This window comes from Phyllobates terribilis, unplaced genomic scaffold (assembly GCF_046119375.1).
Source record: "Phyllobates terribilis strain yellow unplaced genomic scaffold, ASM4611937v1 Scaffold_9__5_contigs__length_417890890, whole genome shotgun sequence".
Classification (NCBI taxonomy): Eukaryota; Metazoa; Chordata; class Amphibia; order Anura; family Dendrobatidae; genus Phyllobates; species Phyllobates terribilis.
The window spans coordinates 399,456,274-399,476,817 of NW_027362769.1; the positions used below are offsets into that span (position 1 = coordinate 399,456,274).

General features: G+C 50.4%; 2 protein-coding genes across 2 annotated transcripts; one reads left to right on the plus strand and one right to left on the minus strand.

The window, feature by feature from the left end:
* Positions 1–7,654: 7,654 nt before the first annotated feature.
* On the plus strand, positions 7,655–15,089 carry LOC141161259 (up-regulator of cell proliferation-like). Its single transcript, XM_073646041.1, has 2 exons — positions 7,655–7,863; positions 10,195–15,089. Exons 1-2 carry the CDS (start codon positions 7,671–7,673, stop codon positions 14,898–14,900), a joined length of 4,899 nt encoding a protein of 1,632 aa, XP_073502142.1. The 5' UTR covers positions 7,655–7,670; the 3' UTR covers positions 14,901–15,089.
* Positions 15,090–16,801: 1,712 nt separating this feature from the next.
* Positions 16,802–19,471, minus strand: LOC141162611 (vitamin K epoxide reductase complex subunit 1-like protein 1). Its single transcript, XM_073648883.1, has 3 exons — positions 19,205–19,471; positions 18,914–19,023; positions 16,802–17,593 (listed from the first exon to the last, which is right to left on the minus strand). Exons 1-3 carry the CDS (start codon positions 19,390–19,392, stop codon positions 17,355–17,357), a joined length of 537 nt encoding a protein of 178 aa, XP_073504984.1. The 5' UTR covers positions 19,393–19,471; the 3' UTR covers positions 16,802–17,354.
* Between the last annotated feature and the right edge of the window lie 1,073 nt (positions 19,472–20,544).

Genomic DNA, 20,544 nt, shown 5'->3' on the forward strand with positions numbered 1-20,544 from the left:
CACACAATACTCAGCCTCATCAGGAGCATGCCCAGGCGTTGTAGGGAGGTCATACAGGCACGTGGAGGCCACACACAATACTCAGCCTCATCAGGAGCATGCCCAGGCGTTGTAGGAAAGGTCATACAGGCACGTGGAGGCCACACACAATACTTAGCCTCATCAGGAGCATGCCCAGGCGTTGTAGGGAGATCATACAGGCACGTGGAGGCCACACACAATATTCAGCCTCATCAGGAGCATGCCCAGGCGTTGTAGGGAGGTCATACAGGCATGTGGAGGCCACACACAATACTCAGCCTCATCAGAAGCATGCCCAGGCGTTGTAGGGAGGTCATACAGGCACGTGGAGGCCACACACAATATTGAGCCTCATCAGGAGCATGCCCAGGCGTTGTAGGGAGGTCATACAGGCACGTGGAGGCCACACACAATACTCAGCCTCATCAGGAGCATGCCCAGGCATTGTAGGGAGGTCATACAGGCATGTGGAGGCCACACACAATACTCAGCCTCATCAGGAGCATGCCCAGGCATTGTAGGGAGGTCATACAGGCACGTAGAGGCCACACACAATACTGAGCCTCATCAGGAGCATGCCCAGGCGTTGTAGGGAGGTCATACAGGCATGTGGAGGCCGCACACAATGCTCAGCCTCATCAGGAGCATGCCCAGGCGTTGTAGGGAGGTCATATAGGCACGTAGAGGCCACACACAATACTGAGCCTCATCAGGAGCATGCCCAGGCGTTGTAGGGAGGTCATACAGGCATGTGGAGGCCGCACACAATGCTCAGCCTCATCAGGAGCATGCCCAGGCGGTTTAGGGAGGTCATACAGGCATGTGGAGGCCGCACACAATGCTCAACCTCATCAGGAGCATGCCCAGGCGTTGTAGGGAGGTCACACAGGCACGTGGAGGCCACACACAATACTCAGCGTCATCAGGAGCATGCCCAGGCGTTGTAGGGAGGTCATACAGGCACGTGGAGGCCACACACAATACTGAGCCTCATCAGGAGCATGCCCAGGCGTTGTAGGGAGGTCATACAGGCACGTGGAGGCCACACACAATACTCAGCGTCATCAGGAGCATGCCCAGGCGTTGTAGGGAGGTCATACAGGCACGTGGAGGCCACACACAATACTCAGCCTCATCAGGAGCATGCCCAGGCGTTGTAGGGAGGTCATACAGGCACGTGGAGGCCACACACAATACTCAGCCTCATCAGGAGCATGCCCAGGCGGTTTAGGGAGGTCATACAGGCACGTGGAGGCCACACACAATACTCAGCCTCATCAGGAGCATGCCCAGGTGTTGTAGGGAGGTCATACAGGCACGTGGAGGCCACACACAATACTCAGCCTCATCAGGAGCATGCCCAGGCGTTGTAGGGAGGTCATACAGGCACGTGGAGGCCACACACAATACTCAGCCTCATCAGGAGCATGCCCAGGCGTTGTAGGGAGGTCATACAGGCACATGGAGGCCGCACACAATACTCAGCCTCATCAGGAGCATGCCCAGGCGTTGTAGGGAGGTCATACAAGCACGTGGAGGCCACACACAATACTCAGCCTCATCAGGAGCATGCCCAGGCGTTGTAGGGAGGTCATACAGGCACGTGGAGGCCACACACAATACTCAGCCTCATCAGGAGCATGCCCAGGCGTTGTAGGCAGGTCATATAGGCACGTGGAGGCCACACACGATACTCAGCCTCATCAGGAGCATGCCCAGGCGTTGTAGGGAGGTCATACAGGCACGTGGAGGCCACACACAATACTGAGCCTCATCAGGAGCATGCCCAGGCGTTGTAGGCAGGTCATACAGACACGTGGAGGCCACACACAATACTCAGCCTCATCAGGAGCATGTCCAGGCGTTGTAGGGAGGTCATACAGGCACGTGGAGGCCACACACAATACTCAGCCTCATCAGGAGCATGCCCAGGCATTGTAGGGAGGTCATACAGGCACGTGGAGGCCACACACAATACTCAGCATCATCAGGAGCATGCCCAGGCGTTGTAGGGAGGTCATACAGGCACGTGGAGGCCGCACACAATACTCAGCCTCATCAGGAGCATGCCCAGGCATTGTATGGAGGTCATACAGGCATGTGGAGGCCACACACAACCTCATCAGGAGCATACCCAGGCGTTGTAGGGAGGTCATACAGGCACGTGGAGGCCACACACAATACTCAGCCTCATCAGGAGCATGCCCAGGCGTTGTAGGGAGGTCATACAGGCACGTGGAGGCCACACACAATACTCAGCCTCATCAGGAGCATGCCCAGGCGTTGTAGGGAGGTCATACAGGCACGTGGAGGCCACACACAATACTCAGCCTCATCAGGAGCATGCCCAGGCGTTGTAGGCAGGTCATACAGACACTTGGAGGCCACACACAATACTCAGCCTCATCAGGAGCATGCCCAGGCGTTGTAGGGAGGTCATACAGGCATGTGGAGGCCACACACAATACTCAGCCTCATCAGGAGCATGCCCAGGCGTTGTAGGGAGGTCATACAGGCATGTGGAGGCCACACACAATACTCAGCCTCATCAGGAGCATGCCCAGGCGTTGTAGGGAGGTCATACAGGCACGTGGAGGCCACACACAATACTCAGCCTCATCAGGAGCATGCCCAGGCGTTGTAGGGAGGTCATACAGGCACGTGGAGGCCACACACAATACTCAGCCTCATCAGGAGCATGCCCAGGCGTTGTAGGGAGGTCATACAGGCACGTGGAGGCCACACACAATGCTCAGCCTCATCAGGATCATGCCCAGGCGTTGTAGGGAGGTCATACAGACACGTGGAGGCCACACACAATACTCAGCCTCATCAGGAGCATGCCCAGGCGTTGTAGGGAGGTCATACAGGCATGTAGAGGCCGCACACAATACTCAGCCTCATCAGGAGCATGCCCAGGCATTGTAGGGAGGTCATACATGCACCTAGAGGCCACACACAATACTGAGCCTCATCAGGAGCATGCCCAGGCATTGTAGGGAGGTCATACAGGCATGTGGAGGCCACACACAATACTCAGCCTCATCAGGAGCATGCCCAGGCGTTGTAGGGAGGTCATACAGGCACGTGGAGGCCACACACAATACTCAGCCTCATCAGGGGCATGCCCAGGCATTGTAGGGAGGTCATACAGGCATGTGGAGGCCACACACAATACTCAGCCTCATCAGGAGCATGCCCAGGCGTTGTAGGGGGGTCATACTGGCATGTGGAGGCCGCACACAATACTCAGCCTCATCAGGAGCATGCCCAGGCATTGTAGGGAGGTCATACAGGCACGTGGAGGCCACACACAATACTCAGCCTCATCAGGAGCATGCCCAGGCGTTGTAGGGAGGTCATACAGGCATGTTGAGGCCACACACAATACTCAGCCTCATCAGGAGCATGCCCAGGCGTTGTAGGGGGGTCATACAGGCATGTGGAGGCCACACACAATACTGAGCCTCATCAGGAGCATGCCCAGGCATTGTAGGGAGGTCATACAGGCACGTGGAGGCCACACACAATACTCAGCCTCATCAGGAGCATGTCCAGGCGTTGTAGGGAGGTCATACAGGCACGTGGAGGCCACACACAATACTCAGCCTCATCAGGAGCATGCCCAGGCGTTGTAGGGAGGTCATACAGGCACGTGGAGGCCACACACAATACTCAGCCTCATCAGGAGCATGCCCAGGCGTTGTAGGGAGGTCATACAGGCATGTTGAGGCCACACACAATACTCAGCCTCATCAGGAGCATGCCCAGGCATTGTAGGGGGGTCATACAGGCATGTGGAGGCCACACACAATACTGAGCCTCATCAGGAGCATGCCCAGGCATTGTAGGGAGGTCATACAGGCACGTGGAGGCCACACACAATACTCAGCCTCATCAGGAGCATGCCCAGGCATTGTAGGGAGGTCATACAGGCATGTGGAGGCCACACACAATACTCAGCCTCATCAGGAGCATGCCCAGGCGTTGTAGGGAGGTCATACAGGCACGTAGAGGCCACACACAATACTGAGCCTCATCAGGAGCATGCCCAGGCGTTGTAGGGAGGTCATACAGGCATGTGGAGGCCACACACAATACTCAGCCTCATCAGGAGCATGCCCAGGCATTGTAGGGAGGTCATACAGGCACGTAGAGGCCACACACAATACTGAGCCTCATCAGGAGCATGCCCAGGCGTTGTAGGGAGGTCATACAGGCATGTGGAGGCCACACACAATACTCAGCCTCATCAGGAGCATGCCCAGGCATTGTAGGGAGGTCATACAGGCACGTAGAGGCCACACACAATACTGAGCCTCATCAGGAGCATGCCCAGGCATTGTAGGGAGGTCATACAGGCACGTGGAGGCCACACACAATACTCAGCCTCATTAGGAGCATGCCCAGGCGTTGTAGGGAGGTCATACAGGCATGTGGAGGCCGCACACAATACTCAGCCTCATTAGGAGCATGCCCAGCCGTTGTAGGGAGGTCATACAGGCATGTGGAGGCCGCACACAATACTCAGCCTCATCAGGAGCATGCCCAGGCATTGTAGGGAGGTCATACAGGCACGTAGAGGCCACACACAATACTGAGCCTCATCAGGAGCATGCCCAGGCGTTGTAGGGAGGTCATACAGGCACGTAGAGGCCACACACAATACTCAGCCTCATCAGGAGCATGCCCAGGCATTGTAGGGAGGTCATACAGGCATGTGGAGGCCACACACAATACTCAGCCTCATCAGGAGCATGCCCAGGCATTGTAGGGAGGTCATACAGGCATGTGGAGGCCGCACACAATACTGAGCCTCATCAGGAGCATGCCCAGGCATTGTAGGGAGGTCATACAGGCATGTGGAGGCCACACACAATACTCAGCCTCATCAGGAGCATGCCCAGGCGTTGTAGGGAGGTCATACAGGCATGTGGAGGCCGCACACAATACTCAGCCTCATCAGGAGCATGCCCAGGCGTTGTAGGGAGGTCATACAGGCACGTGGAGGCCACACACAATACTCAGCCTCATCAGGAGCATGCCCAGGCATTGTAGGGAGGTCATACAGGCACGTAGAGGCCACACACAATACTCAGCCTCATCAGGAGCATGCCCAGGCGTTGTAGGGAGGTCATACAGGCACGTGGAGGCCACACACAATACTCAGCCTCATCAGGAGCATGCCCAGGCGTTGTAGGGAGGTCATACAGGCACGTGGAGGCCACACACAATACTCAGCCTCATCAGGAGCATGCCCAGGCGTTGTAGGGAGGTCATACAGGCACGTGGAGGCCACACACAATACTCAGCCTCATCAGGAGCATGCCCAGGCGTTGTAGGGAGGTCATACAGGCACGTGGAGGCCACACACAATACTCAGCCTCATCAGGAGCATGCCCAGGCGTTGTAGGGAGGTCATACAGGCATGTGGAGGCCACACACAATACTCAGCCTCATCAGGAGCATGCCCAGGCGTTGTAGGGAGGTCATACAGACACGTAGAGGCCACACACAATACTCAGCCTCATCAGGAGCATGCCCAGGCGTTGTAGGGAGGTCATACAGGCACGTGGAGGCCACACACAATACTCAGCCTCATCAGGAGCATGCCCAGGCGTTGTAGGGAGGTCATACAGGCACGTGGAGGCCACACACAATACTCAGCCTCATCAGGAGCATGCCCAGGCGTTGTAGGGAGGTCATACAGACACGTGGAGTCCACACACAATACTCAGCCTCATCAGGAGCATGCCCAGGCATTGTAGGGAGGTCATACAGGCACGTGGAGGCCACACACAATACTGAGCCTCATCAGGAGCATGCCCAGGCGTTGTAGGGAGGTCATACAGACACGTGGAGTCCACACACAATACTCAGCCTCATCAGGAGCATGCCCAGGCATTGTAGGGAGGTCATACAGGCACGAGGAGGCCACACACAATACTCAGCCTCATCAGGAGCATGTCCAGGCGTTGTAGGGAGGTCATACAGGCACGTGGAGGCCACACATAATACTGAGCCTCATCAGGAGCATGCCCAGGCGTTGTAGGGAGGTCATACAGGCACGTGGAGGCCACACATAATACTGAGCCTCATCAGGAGCATGCCCAGGCGTTGTAGGGAGGTCATACAGGCACGTGGAGGCCACACACAATACTCAGCCTCATCAGGAGCATGCCCAGGCGTTGTAGGGAAGTCATACAGGCACGTGGAGGCCACACACAATACTCAGCCTCATCAGGAGCATGCCCAGGCATTGTAGGGAGGTCATACAGGCACGTGGAGGCCACACACAATACTCAGCCTCATCAGGAGCATGCCCAGGCGTTGTAGGGAGGTCATACAGGCACGTGGAGGCCACACATAATACTGAGCCTTATTGTGACTTGTTTTAAGGACATTACATCACAGTTGGATCAGCCTGTAGTGTGTTTTTCCACTTTAATTTTGGGGGTGACTCCAAATCCAGGCCTCCATTGGTTAATAAATGTGATTTCCATTGATGATTTTTGTGTGATTTTGTTGTCAGCACATTCAGCTTCTACAGAACAAAGTATTCAATGAGAAGATTTCATTCATTCACATCTAGGAGGGGGGATTTCAGGGGTCCCTTTATTTTTTTGAGCAGTGTATATATATATATACCCACCCTGCTCTATAATTAACCTGCCCCTATAGCATATCTATTCACACATATCCCTTTCTCCATCCGTCCGTGAGTGCCAGAAGGAGATCATCTCTATTGCCAGGGCTGATGTTCTGGTGCTTTGTGTTACTTCTAAATACTGTTTCAGTGCTTTCCAGGGAACAGAAACTGAGCTCTGACTCTGCAGATGGAGAAGCAAAATGTCAGACAAAGACAGAAGTCAGTCCATCCACGTTGTATAAAAAGCCGCAATAGATCCACCACCTGGAATTCGGCAACAAGATTCTCTCCATCCTCATGTATCACACAAAGAAGTCAAATGCCAGACAACAAAGTATCAATGCAGAATTGTAATTCCGTATATATAGTACAGACCAAAAGTTTGGACACACCTCATTTAAAGATTTTTCTGTATTTTCATGACTATGAAAATTGTACATTCACACTGAAGGTATCAAAACTATGAATTACCACATGTGGAATTATATACTTAACAACAAAGTGTGAAACAGCTGAAAATGTGTCTTATATTCTAGGGTCTTCACAGTAGCCACCTTTTGCTTTGATGACTGCTTTTCACACTCTTGGCATTCTCTTGATGAGCTTCAAGAGGTAGTCACCGGAAATGGTCTTCCAACAATCTTGAAGGAGTTCCCAGAGATTCTTATCCCATCTAGCAGCGTCTCAGTGCTAAAGATTTGGGTCTATACAGTCACTGGATGCTCCACCATATTGACAGGACTCCGCACACCGCGCATGAACACTTGCTGTATGCTGGTATTCATGTAAAAAATTACAATTATGCATCGAAAACTTTGTATTTTTGGCATCTGACTTTATTCGTATGAAGAAATCACAGAGCAACTGAATCGTTTCCAGGAACAGATACCCATCAAAAAATGCGAAAAGACACAAAATATTAACCTAGTAAGGAAAGTAGAGTCTAATGGGTTGTACATGTAACTGTGCATGCCTTCCAGGGTGACTGCGCACAAGCAACATGGATACTGATGGTTGTTTCGATGGACCGGACAGACCAGAAAACGCAAATAAATCTGTGAACGAAGAGAATCCCTTAGACACCGTCATACGAGCTTGGGATCCATCCAACCATCAACAGGTGGACGTGAGCTTGGAGGAGATGATATCCGACATTATCCTGATGCCGTTCCTGCCCGGGTTTACGATGGACTGTAAGTAACAAGCAACAAAAGAGGTTTCTTTTTTTCCGGAATCAGGAGATCAAGGATGAGGTGAACGCTCATCTCCGATCTTGTAATGTAAAATCGTCACGTTTTAAAGGTGTTTTTCCATGAGCTTTACCGATCTGCAGAGTACATGATAAATGTAGGATTGGTGGGAGTCTAAACACTGCAATCCCCACCTATCACGAGAGCAGTGAGCATGTGCAACTATGTCCAACCACCATGGTTACAAGACACAAGAGCTGCATTCACAATTCTGCCAGCTACTAATGGAAGTAGTTGACCACTTGTTACCAGATACCTTTAACAATGCAAATTTCTCTGCAGCACTGAGATGGATAGCCTGCTGTACACAGTACAATGTGACATTTTAAAGCCTCAAAGCTCTGTGCAGATTCTGAGTTGGCAAAGAATTCTGGTAGATTTCAGCAGGGAGACTTGCGAAATTGTGAATGCAGCTCTGGTAAATAAAAGATGCTTAAACTTGGTGTAACTCAGTAAATTCAATAACAAAAGAGGTCATAAAGGACATTAATTCATAACCAGGGGTGGATTAAGAGTAGTAAGGGCCCCGGGCAGTTTAGAAGGTGCGGCCCCTCCACACACACACACACAGCTGATGTATCACATGACATGTCACATGATCCCCTGTAACAGATCATGTGATAGTTCACGTGAAATTAATTTGCCACAATATTAATATATTAATTATTTTTTTTACATTAATTGTATGACTTAATATTGAGCACAATTAAGTATGCTGACATCCCCTATATACAGTATGAGACCCTACACACAATATGAGCTGCTACAATCCTCCCATACACAGCAAGAGGCCGCACGTAGCCATCTATACACAGCGGGAGGCCGCACGTAGCCATCTATACACAGCGGGAGGCCGCACGTAGACATCTATACACAGCGGGAGCCCGCAAATAGACATCTATACACAGCGGGAGGCCGCACGTAGACATCTATACACAGCGGGAGGCCGCACGTAGCCATCTATACACAGCAGGTGGCCGCACGTAGCCATCTATACACAGCGGGAGCCCGCAAGTAGACATCTATACACAGCGGGAGGCCGCACGTAGACATCTATACACAGCAGGAGGCCGCACGTAGCCATCTATACACAGCAGGTGGCCGCACGTAGCCATCTATACACAGCAGGAGGCTGCACGTAGCCATCTATACACAGCAGGGGGCCTCACGGATCCATCTATACACAGCAGGAGGCCGCACGGCGCCATCTATACACAGCGTGAGGCCGCACGGCGCCATCTATACACAGCGGGAGGCCGCACGGTGCCATCTATACACAGCGGGAGGCCGCACAGTGCCATCTATACACAGCGAGAGGCCACGCGTGGCCATCTATACACAGCAGGAGGCCGCACGTAGCCATCTATACACAGCGGGAGGCTGCACGTAGCCATCTATACACAGCGGGAGGCCACATGTAGCCATCTATACACAGCGGGAGGCCGCACGGCGCCATCTATACACAGCAGGAAGCCGCACAACGCCATCTATACACAGCAGAAGGCCACACATAGCGATCTAGACATAGCGGGAGGCCGCACGGTGCCATCTATGCACAGCAGGAGGCCGCACAGTGCCATCTATACACAGCGGGAGGCCGCACGGTGCCATCTATACACAGCAGGAGGCCGCACGGCACCCCCCAGAGACAGCGGGAGGCCGCACGCAGTCACGCACACAAACATATACATACACGCATAAACACATTTGAAACACAAAAACACATATAAACAGACATCACACAATGATATCTGCCTGCACACTCACTCACACACACACATACATACATACATACACACACATTCACTCACTATCCCCCGGCCCGGCTCCCGTCATCCAGCTCCTCTCCGGTGGTAAGTAGCATTGCAGGGCGCGCACTGCGTGACGTCACACTAGCAGACACGGCCGCGCACAGGGCGGTGTCTCCTAGCTGTGACGCGGCCGGGCCAGCACACAAGGAAGTTAACAGATGCAGTGCTGGCCCAGCCCCCCCCCCCCCGCCTCTGACTGCCGGTATGTGCCGCACATATTATAATGAGGGCAATCTGGCCATGGGTTCCCCGGAGCCCCGGGCGGTAGCCCAGATTGCCCTCATTATAATCCGCCTATGTTCATAACCAGGCATATGTAAGTCTAACTTGCTAGGCGCTGTAATGACCACCACTTCCTGATGTCATAAACCTACAGCCACTGAACACTTCCACTGGTGACAGCTTCTCTTTCTAGATTTACATATTCCACAAACTATCACTAATACTTTATTTCTATCCACAGCAAAATCAGAAACATTCAAGAAAAAAGTGAAAGAATTTAATATGGAAAGGTTCCAATTGTCGAAGCTCAGTCTCACGGACGTCTTGAAGGTCGGACCGGAAGATCTAAAAAGGTTCATTCCTCAGAGGATTGAAGATGTCCCTTGGTGTGTTCTGCAAAAACTTATGGCTTTGAACAGCAGCGCAAGAAATACAAGACTGAACCAATCACTGGATACAAAACTTTGCTCACAGCAAGATGACGATATGGATTTCATGGATGATGATATGAACAATTCAAGCTGCGTTCACCCGCTGGATGTCCTGTGCATCCTCCTACATTGCTCCGACAGCTCCCTGCAGCAAGAGCTTGTCACCAAAATGTCCATGTGCCAGTTTGCGCTCCCTCTTCTTCTTCCCACTGGAGATGGTTCAGGTAACACATTCATGTTGTGGTCAATGAGAGATATTGTGAAACAATGGAGACCTCAATCCATGATTGATAGTAAAGGATGCCGAGAAGACAACTTGGTGAACATCCCTTTGCCCGTCTTCTCTTTTGTCAGGTTGGGAAAATGCAATTTGTCCAAATCGAGAATTTTAAATGGTGTTTTAAGTTCGGCTCATAGACATCACGATTTCTTTGTCCACCAGAACATGGACGGTGCCAATATTTTACGGGAAGTATCAGATGGACTTTTGGAGATTGCTTGGTTCTTTCCTGGTGGGCAAGAAAACTTGGACATATTCTCAGATCCAATAGCAGTGACCAACCTCCGCGGTGACCTTGAGTCCAACTGGGAACAGTTTAGCTTTCTAACCAAGGTGTCTACCGCGGTCTTCATCTTTATAGAGAATATCGACGAGACACAATACCAACTGCTAGCAAACATTGAAGAAACAAACGCAAACTACTTCATCATCATTGCTCCACAATCTCGATGTATAAGTGGGGAGACACAAACATTCGTAAAGATGTTGTACCCTGTACTGAAAATCAACAGGAAACATGTCTTGGTGAAGAATATTTCAGTAAATGATGCAGAACTGGTAAAAAAATTACAGTCAATTATGGATGATTTTATTAAGTCTTCCACGTACTACGTAACTCTGGAGGAAATGTCACATATGGCGGAAGATTTAGGCATACGTGTGGACGAAAGCTCGGAGGAGCATCAGAACACCAGGAAACTCGCTCTGGACGTTACAAAGAACATTAAGGATGTTGTCCGGTATAAAAATGAAACCATGAGACTACAAGGTGATCTGTGCCGACAGCTGGCAAAAACGGAAAAGGAAATGTGTAGAATGAAAGGGCTGGGCAGTAGCAATGCCGAGGACTACAAAATAAAACTGACCAAGAAATGTTCTGATCTACGTAAGCAACAAAGAGAACTTGGTCTTACGGAGGAGATAGTCAGGTTCATCAGAGCAATCGAGGACTTAACCAAAGTTGAGAAACGCTACTTTCTGAAGTGGATGAAGCTTAATCTTCACTGTATCTCTCGGAAGCACATGAGCTCCATACAAGCAGAGTACAAGGAGCACTGCCATAACTCCAGTGCCAATGTAGACAAGCTGAAAGACTTGGATCAGATATTACTAAACAGCTCGTTAGGGATAGAACATTTTATCAGGGAGGTGGGACAGATTTATGAGGCCCAGTGTTCTGTGGCAAAGAACAGTATTGGGTATGACACTGCGTTGAATCAAATCCCAGGAATTGCTGCTGATCTCCTGTTGGATGGGTTCCCATTGGAGCTCATTGATGGAGATGTCTCCAACATCCCCTTACAGTGGATAACTGATGTCTTGACTGAGCTCGATAAGAAAACTGAAGGACGTTGCAAAATGAGGGTGATAACTGTGCTGGGAGTGCAAAGTACGGGAAAATCCACCCTCCTGAACACCATGTTTGGCCTCCAGTTCCCGGTGGCCAGTGGTCGATGCACACGAGGAGCCTTTATGAATCTTATTAAAGTGAAGAAGAGTTTTCTGGAAGAACTAGGCTGTGAGTTCATTATGGTTATTGACACTGAAGGGCTGAAAGCTCCCGAACTGACTTCTCTCGATGACAGTTTTGAACATGACAATGAATTAGCCACATTAGTCACTGGCTTAAGTGATATCACCATAGTCAATACAGCCATGGAAAATACAACAGAAATGAGAGATATTTTACAGATTGTGGTTCACGCATTTCTAAGGATGAAAGAAGTTGGCAAGAAACCCAACTGCCAGTTTGTCCATCAGAACGTGAGCGATGTGTCCGCACATGACAAGAATATGAGAGATAGGCAAAAACTTCTGGAACAGTTAGATGAAATGACAAGAATAGCTTCAAGAATGGAAGAAAATGATAACGTGACAAAATTCTCTGATGTCATGGACTATGATCCTGAGGAACACAGCTGGTATGTTCCTGGACTTTGGCACGGGGTTCCACCAATGGCTTCTGTCAACACCGGGTACAGCGAGAACATTTTTGAACTGAAAAACCATCTTTTTGAAACATTGAAGAAACAGCAACGATCAAGAAAATCTCAGAGGATAACAGATTTCATAAAATGGCTAAAGAGTTTGTGGAATGCCGTAAAATATGAACATTTTATCTTCAGCTTTAGAAACAGTCTGGTGGCCGAGGCGTATAACCAACTTGCTATGAAATATTCAGAGCTGGAGTGGAAATTCCGGAAAACAATGTACAAGTGGATGATCGAGACAGAGAATGAGATATCAAACCAATCGGGTTCAGAATTGGATACTGAAATATGGACCGGAATCAAGAACGACATGCAGCAAACGCTACAGGCAGAAGAAAGGGATATGATAGGAGACCTGGAGAAGTACTTTGATAGCGGCAACAAGTATGCGCATTTGGTAGAAAGGTACAAAGAAGATTTTCTTAAAAGTGTGTTGACTCTCAGAAACGAAATCGAAGATAATTTAAAGATGAAATGTGAGGAAGAGATCTGCATACAGAGAGGTAAGCATGAGATACAGTTTGTTCAGAACAGCTACTTGAAGATCATCGAAGAGAAAGCCGCCGGCCTACTGGATAACTACAAGAATATCAAATGTCAACTAAGCAGTGAAGAACTTGAGTCCGAGTTTGAAAACATTTGGAATAAAACCTTACCAGGATTACAGATGAGCAGTTTAAAGAAACACCATGTCAGTCGAGAGATGGTAGAACAGCTGAGGAAGGACATGAGACACAAAGCTGGATACATCAACAAGAAGCTCAACGAGGTGCAAAGTGTGGATGACCCTGGGCAAAATGAGTTGACTCTGGATAAGAAATATGTTCTACCCAGTTACTATGAAAGCATGGCAGAAGAATCTCTTACAGAATACTGGGACAAGGTAAATAATCTTGTGGTCTCCTTAAAAGACCAGTGTAGTCGACATGTAGCCGAGCAAGTGAACACAATGAAGGATTACCACCAGACCTACAGCCAGGAGATTCTCAACACAATAACCGAAAGACTAACCCAACATGATATTAAAGCCCTCCACCTCACTGCATTATTTGAGCTGGACCTGAAGCTTCAGCTCTTGGGTCAGGCTGCTCCTTTATTCCAGGAGAAACATGATGTTTTCTTCCAAGAGAACAACACGAGGTTATGTCTGGATACCCTGAAGCCTCAATATTTTGCCATGTTTAGAAATGTATACCAAGAAAAGGATGAGTCTCAGCTCAGAGCGCAGCAGTTCTGTGAGGCTTGTCTGAAGCCTTCTATCGCAGACTACGTGTATAAAAACTTGGGCGGAGAAATCGTCAACGACATATTAACGAGCGGCGACTCCATCCAGTACAGCAGCAGAACCTTCTTCCAGTACACGCTGCTCAAAGAGCTCCTAGAAAGCTCAGATTTCACGCAGTACGTAAAGTACAACAATCATTACGAGACTTTCGTGAAGGCTTGGATAATAAAATACATCACTAACAAGTATAACGAGTCCATCTCTCTGGAAACATTAAAATCACACATCTTGGTTTCCATCATGAGGAAGATAAGAAAAGTCCTCAGAGACCCAAAAGTGATGGAGAGTTACAACGTGTCGCAATATTTGAATGCTTTTTGCACAATGCTGAAGAAGGACTTGGTCATAGCACAGAACGAGATGAAGGTTGTCATATTTCAGAATAATGCTAGTCCCGTACAGTTCTCAGCAGACATTGAAATGTTCCTTATGGGGGTTGAAAGGCAAATTATTACAGAGATGAAACATTTTACAATCAATTACATCCTCTCCAAATCATCGGTGAAGCCTCAGGATGAGTTGTTCAAGAAGGTGTTTGGGTGCGGGAAGCAGTGTCCATTCTGTAAGGTCCCCTGCGAGGCCGGAGCGGTCAACCACAAGGAGCATTTTGCCTCTGTCCACCGACCACAAGGTTTAGGAACCTACAGGTGCAAGGAGTCTAAAGCACTGTCCCATTCCATATGCTCCACCGATGTTGTCGGTAACTCGACCTTCATAAACTCGGACACGGAATTTAAGCCTTGCCTCTTCAAAGAATATCGGAAGTTTTACCCCGACTGGAGCATACAGCCCGATGCCACCATTGGGGTTTCAGATTACTGGAAATTTGTCTTTAAGATGTATAATAAAATGTTTTCAGATTATTATAACGCTAAGCCGGCCGAGCTGCCTGAAGAATGGTTTCAGATTACTAAAGAGCAGGCGCTCCAGAACCTGAAGGAATCCTTCAACATGAGATGAATGTCTACTCTAGAGGTTTCGACAAGCGGGGACATCATGTTTTCACGCAGAAGATCCAACCGGATGAGGATTTCTTCACGTTCTCTCCAGCTCTTGTACATAGGACTTATTCTCTAATCGAGGTGGAGGGATCTTTATAAAGCAACTTCTGTACAGGTCTTCACATCATCTGCAGACTGTAGTCCATCATCTGGTGATTTAGGTGTGCAGGAAGTTTCAGCTCCTCAGCAGCGGAGCGTCACTCGTTCACAAGAGCAAGTCAATTATGCTGCATGGGTATCCCCAGAGCAAGCACAGCTACATGACCGTCATAAGAGGAGTGTCTGCAGCCAGGTCAGCTGGTCACAACAGTTAAGAGAGTGACCAGGTTTAGACTATTGTCCTAAATTGATTTTTCACAACTCAATTAATGAATGTGTTATCTCCATCGTAGACCCAGACAGCGAAAGAAGGATCTAAAAGATTCTGAGATTACAAGTTTCTGGATTTGCTGTAAAATGTTAAACCCTAATAAAAGTTTTATCCGATTGAGACCACTGACGCGCGTTTTCCCTAAATTCTCCCATAAGAGGAGTACAGATCTTGCAGAAATACGCTGTGCTGCCGAAACCTAATGTGGTTAGGGTGCAACCCTCAAAATACATTTACATGGGCAGATTGCTGCCTATAATGAGCAAGTCAATCAACACTCATTTAAAAAGGGGTTTTCTTATTTTATTCGGGGAAAAATTGCAAAAATGCTTGTAAAACAAAATAAGGGAAGAACAGCAGCTCCATCTGATCTGAGCGGAGTAATTATAATGTATATCAATTGTGTATCAAAACAAATGCGGACTCTTACCTGGCTGAGAAGCAAACCAGGGAACGTAGTCATACATTTAGGGAGAAATAATGTGGTTCTTCCAGGTGCAGCCCAACCGGTGTGCCGCAGGCGTCTCCTCCATGAAGAGGATCACCAGGCGACAATTACAATGGGGGGAGTTAAAACCAGGTGCTATGGCGCTCCCGTGGACTAACATGTGGCTAAAAGTCGGCTGCAGACAGTCTTCATCAGGTACATGTTTATTTTCTGGATGCCTTTTATCCACCTGTCCTGCCATGAGAGCGCCGTAGCACCTGGTTTTACTGCCCCATCGGGAAAGTACATGAAGCAGCTTCAGGAAACTTATTTTAAATCTCAGTTCAAGAAAAAAAAAAGGGATTTTTAATTTTATTTACTGTTTAGGTTATCGGTCACCTCTACAGTTGATCAATCGGAAGTGGCCGGTCTCCTAGGCAATGAGTGTTGCTTTGAAGGTGGCCAGATCCCTGGAATCCTCTGATGCTGCAGAAGCAGAGCTGCCTCATAAAGCAGCATAAGAAACTGGCTCCACTGCTATAATGGTGCAAACTGGATATTTAGGAGGGCTCGGCCCCCACTCATCATGGTCAAGCGGGAACCGCTCTACCTCCGAGAATAAACTGGTAAAATCTCTTGATATGGCCAGCTGCAAACTATACAGAGACATCAGGAGATCCGCTACCGACAATTATATCTCACACCACTGACTTGAGAACTGCTTCAATGTAAATTAATAAAAGGGTTTTTTGCAAGAAATTCGGTGCAAATTTTTCATAAAACTGCAGCAGGGATTAACCCCAAGGAAAGAAATAAACCTGATGGCAAACACACATCAGACTCGGAATTGTGCACAGCCCAAGCAGGCAGCCATCATGGGTTGTCGACAAGCTTTACTAGACTCCTGACCAGCGATATGTTCCTGATAAATTCCTCGAGTCTCAGAAAGTGACAAAATGGCCATCACCCCAGAGGAAGAGGAGCAGAAAATGGCCATCACCCCAGAGGAAGAGGAGCAGAAAATGGCAAAATCCAGTAACGGAGACGCAAAGAAACAAAAAGATACTTAAAAACATTCCCTTTATTATAAAATCCCATAGGAAATGGAATGATGAAGGAGCAGCTCCGTGTGAAGCTGCCAACGGTCGGAGCCGCGGGATGGACGCTCATCTTCTTTTGTTCCGATGGCTGCACCCTGTAGTGTCGATCATGCGATGTGAGGCGTCCCGGGGAGACATTTCCACATCTCCCAGCTGAATTTGCTGCCATTGTTTAGAAAAAAATAGCTTAACTGTTGCGGTTTATTCCCTGAGAGCGTTGACTTCTCGCACATCTCACGCTGCAGCCGAGGTTTGGCACAAACGATCGTTCATTCCCAGACGTCACAGTTTGTTATATTTGGTGCTTTCACCTTCCGATGACGCACGATCCGTCACATGAGTTGTAACCAGCGAGCTAAAACTGATGTCACCCTGAAAAGAGAACAATCCTAAAAACCGTAAACATGGACCAGTAATGTAACACCGCCCTGAAGAGCCCGACTCCAGCAGCGCAGCGCTCGCAGCCCGTGACCCATCGGTGATATAATGCAGGAAATGTAGCAGGGGCTGTAGTCATCAGTTCTTCTTCTTCTTGTTCTTCTTCCTCTTCTTTGGCGGCGTGCTCGCTGTCAGCCACTGCAGCCTCTTGACGTTGAGCAGCAGGAGGATGAAGTTTATGATGTAGGTTGTAATGCAGATGACGCAGAAATCCTCCAGGATGTAGAAGAGGATGTAAGCGAGGTAGAGCGAGCCAGCGATGGACACCAGCGAGGTCACAAGCAGTGTCACCGTGGCCACAGCCAGCGCCGAAAACCCTGGAAGAAGAGCAGAGAGCGTAATAGTGAGGATGAGAATCACTGCCAGCTACATGGCGGGGAAGGGGCCCACCCAGAACGCTGCTGCCGCCGGCCACATGGCGGGGAAGGGGCCCACCCAGAACGCTGCTGCCGCCGGCCACATGGCGGGGAAGGGGCCCACCCAGAACGCTGCTGCCGCCGGCCACATGGCGGGGAAGGGGCCCACCCAGAACGCTGCTGCCGCCGGCCACATGGCGGGGAAGGGGCCCACCCAGAACGCTGCTGCCGCCGGCCACATGGCGGGGAAGGGGCCCACCCAGAACGCTGCTGCCGCCGGCCACATGGCGGGGAAGGGGCCCACCCAGAACGCTGCTGCCGCCGGCCACATGGCGGGGAAGGGGCCCACCCAGAACGCTGCTGCCGCCGGCCACATGGCGGGGAAGGGGCCCACCCAGAACACTGCCGCCGGCCACATGGCGGGGAAGGGGCCCACCCAGAACACTGCCGCAGGCCACATCGCGGGGAAGGGGCCCACCCAGAACACTGCCACAGGCCACATCGCGGGGAAGGGGCCCACCCAGAACACTGCCGCAGGCTACATCGCGGGGAAGGGGCCCACCCAGAACACTGCCGCAGGCTACATCGCGGGGAAGGGGTCCACCCAGAACACTGCCGCCACCTACATCACATGGAGGGAGCCTGCCACTAGTTGGATCACAAGGAGTGTGGCCACAGTCAACATCGCAGGGAGGGGGCCTGCCAAGTCATATGGAGGGTGGCAGGCACTAGTTACATCACAGGGAGGTGGACTGCTGCCAGCAACATAGCAGGGAGGGGGCCTGCCACGTCATAGGGAGGACAACAGGCACAGGGAAAGTGACCATCACCAACATCACAGGGAGGAGTCCAGGCGCCACCTATGTCACAGGGATAGTGACTTCTGTCAGCTACATCGCAAGGAGGAGGCCAGGCACTAGCTATATCACAGGGAGAATGACCGCCGCCAGCAACATAGCAGGGAAGGTGCTCACCACGTGACAGGGTGAACACCAGGCATCAGTTACGTCTCAGGGAGAGTGACTGCTGCCAGCAACATTGCAGGGAGGGGGCCTAACGCCAGGAGTCATCTATATGCCGATGCAGGTGATGGGAAAAGTTACAGCATGCCAGAAAAGGGGTAAACTGGACCCGCAACCAGAGGCGTTGAGGTCCCCCCCCTCTGGGTAACTAAAAGCTTCTAATCTGAGTCACCACATGCAGGGGAGCTGACATCATAGGACCAGCAGGAACCAGGGGAGGACATAGAACCTTTGCTCTCTGGTATCAGCAGCTACATACCCAGCACAATCTGCAGGGCATAGAACAGTACACCGAACACACTGTTGGGCTGATTCAGGAGACTCTGCGCCCCCAGGACGTCCTCCACCAGCCCGAAGCCTCGGCCCCACCTGGAAGAAAGAAGAGATGGTGATGAACCGGGGGAGGGTAGAGCGGTGACCCCACAACATAATGACACCGCACCAGGGGAGGACAGAGACACACAATGTATACACAGAGGGATGATTGTATATATACACACTATATATAGAGCCATGTTCACACCGCACGGGGCCGCTCTGCCGCACTCACCTGGACGTGAACACCTTGGAGCAGCTGATGGACGGGTTAATGTCGCACAGCGCCCGGTACTCGGCGTCGTTCTCCCGGGAGGTCTCCACGTGATAGGCGTACACAGACAGGGCGATGCCCAGAGCGCAGAGCAGCAGCCGCGCCGCCCGCGCCCAGCCGGGGACCTGCACCGCCGCCACCGCCGCCATCCTCACCTACAGCTGACGTGTCCGCAGCCGCCACTCACACAGAGGCCGCCGGAAGAGGCGGGGCGGAGAGAACGGGGCATGCTGGGAAGTGTGGTCCTCAGCGAGAGGCCAGGGGTATCCGGGGGCGAGGCTAGTGGAACAGAGCAGTGATACAATGTGCCCGGGGGCGGGGCTAGTGGAACAGAGCAGATACAATGTGCCAGGGGGCGGGGCTACTGGAACAGAGCAGAGACAATGTGCCCAGGGGCGGGGCTAGTGGAACAGCAGATACAATGTGACAGGGGGCGGGGCTAATGGAACAGCAGTGAGACAATGTGCCAGGGGGCGGGGCTAGTGGAACAGAGCAGTGATACTTGTATCCGAGAGCGGAGAGGAGCTGGGTCCTAGGGCCGCCTGCTAACCTGCACGTGGAGAGCAGAGCCTGTACTGACTGTTCCCGGAAACCATCAGCAGGGCGCAGAGCCTTTATAGTGAGAGGCTACGAGCAGGAAAGTGTTTCCTCTAGGCAGGGGAAGGGTTAATCACTAGATTTTGTTAATTATTATAGTATATTTGTGATATATTTAACTTATTAGCTATCGCCGCAGCCACCAATGTCTGATTAAATTATAATGTAATATAATGCATGCAGTGACACCAAATAGAAGGAGAGAAAAAAAGATATTTTCAGCGAGGCCACGGCCCCGGTATCAGTATTCGGTCAGTATTTTTTCTCAGGAGTGGGTGATAAATACAGAATTGGTGACTTGTTTCTATTCTACCTTTTCTCTGATTGTTCCTCATCTGGTTTTGGCCCCCACTCCTGAGAAAAAATACTGACCGAATACTGATAGTGGGGCCATGGCCTTACCACGAAAATCCATCAAAAAGCGGTGAATCCCCCCCCCCCAAAAAAAAATGTCATCTCTGCAGTCATCAGCGAGACCCCCGGCTCCATCCACACAGGAGGAACGGCTGCGGGGCTGACAAACTGCAGCGATTATTTCTTCTTGTTTTCCCAAATTCAAAAGTTTTTTTAATCACTAAAATAAAAAAACAAAAAAAAACCTTAAAGGTGTCTGATATCACTGGAATCACACTGACAAGAGAAAGAGAGAGATACCGCCCGCCCCAAAGGGAAAGGGCAAGATACCAGACCCCACAGAGTGTGAT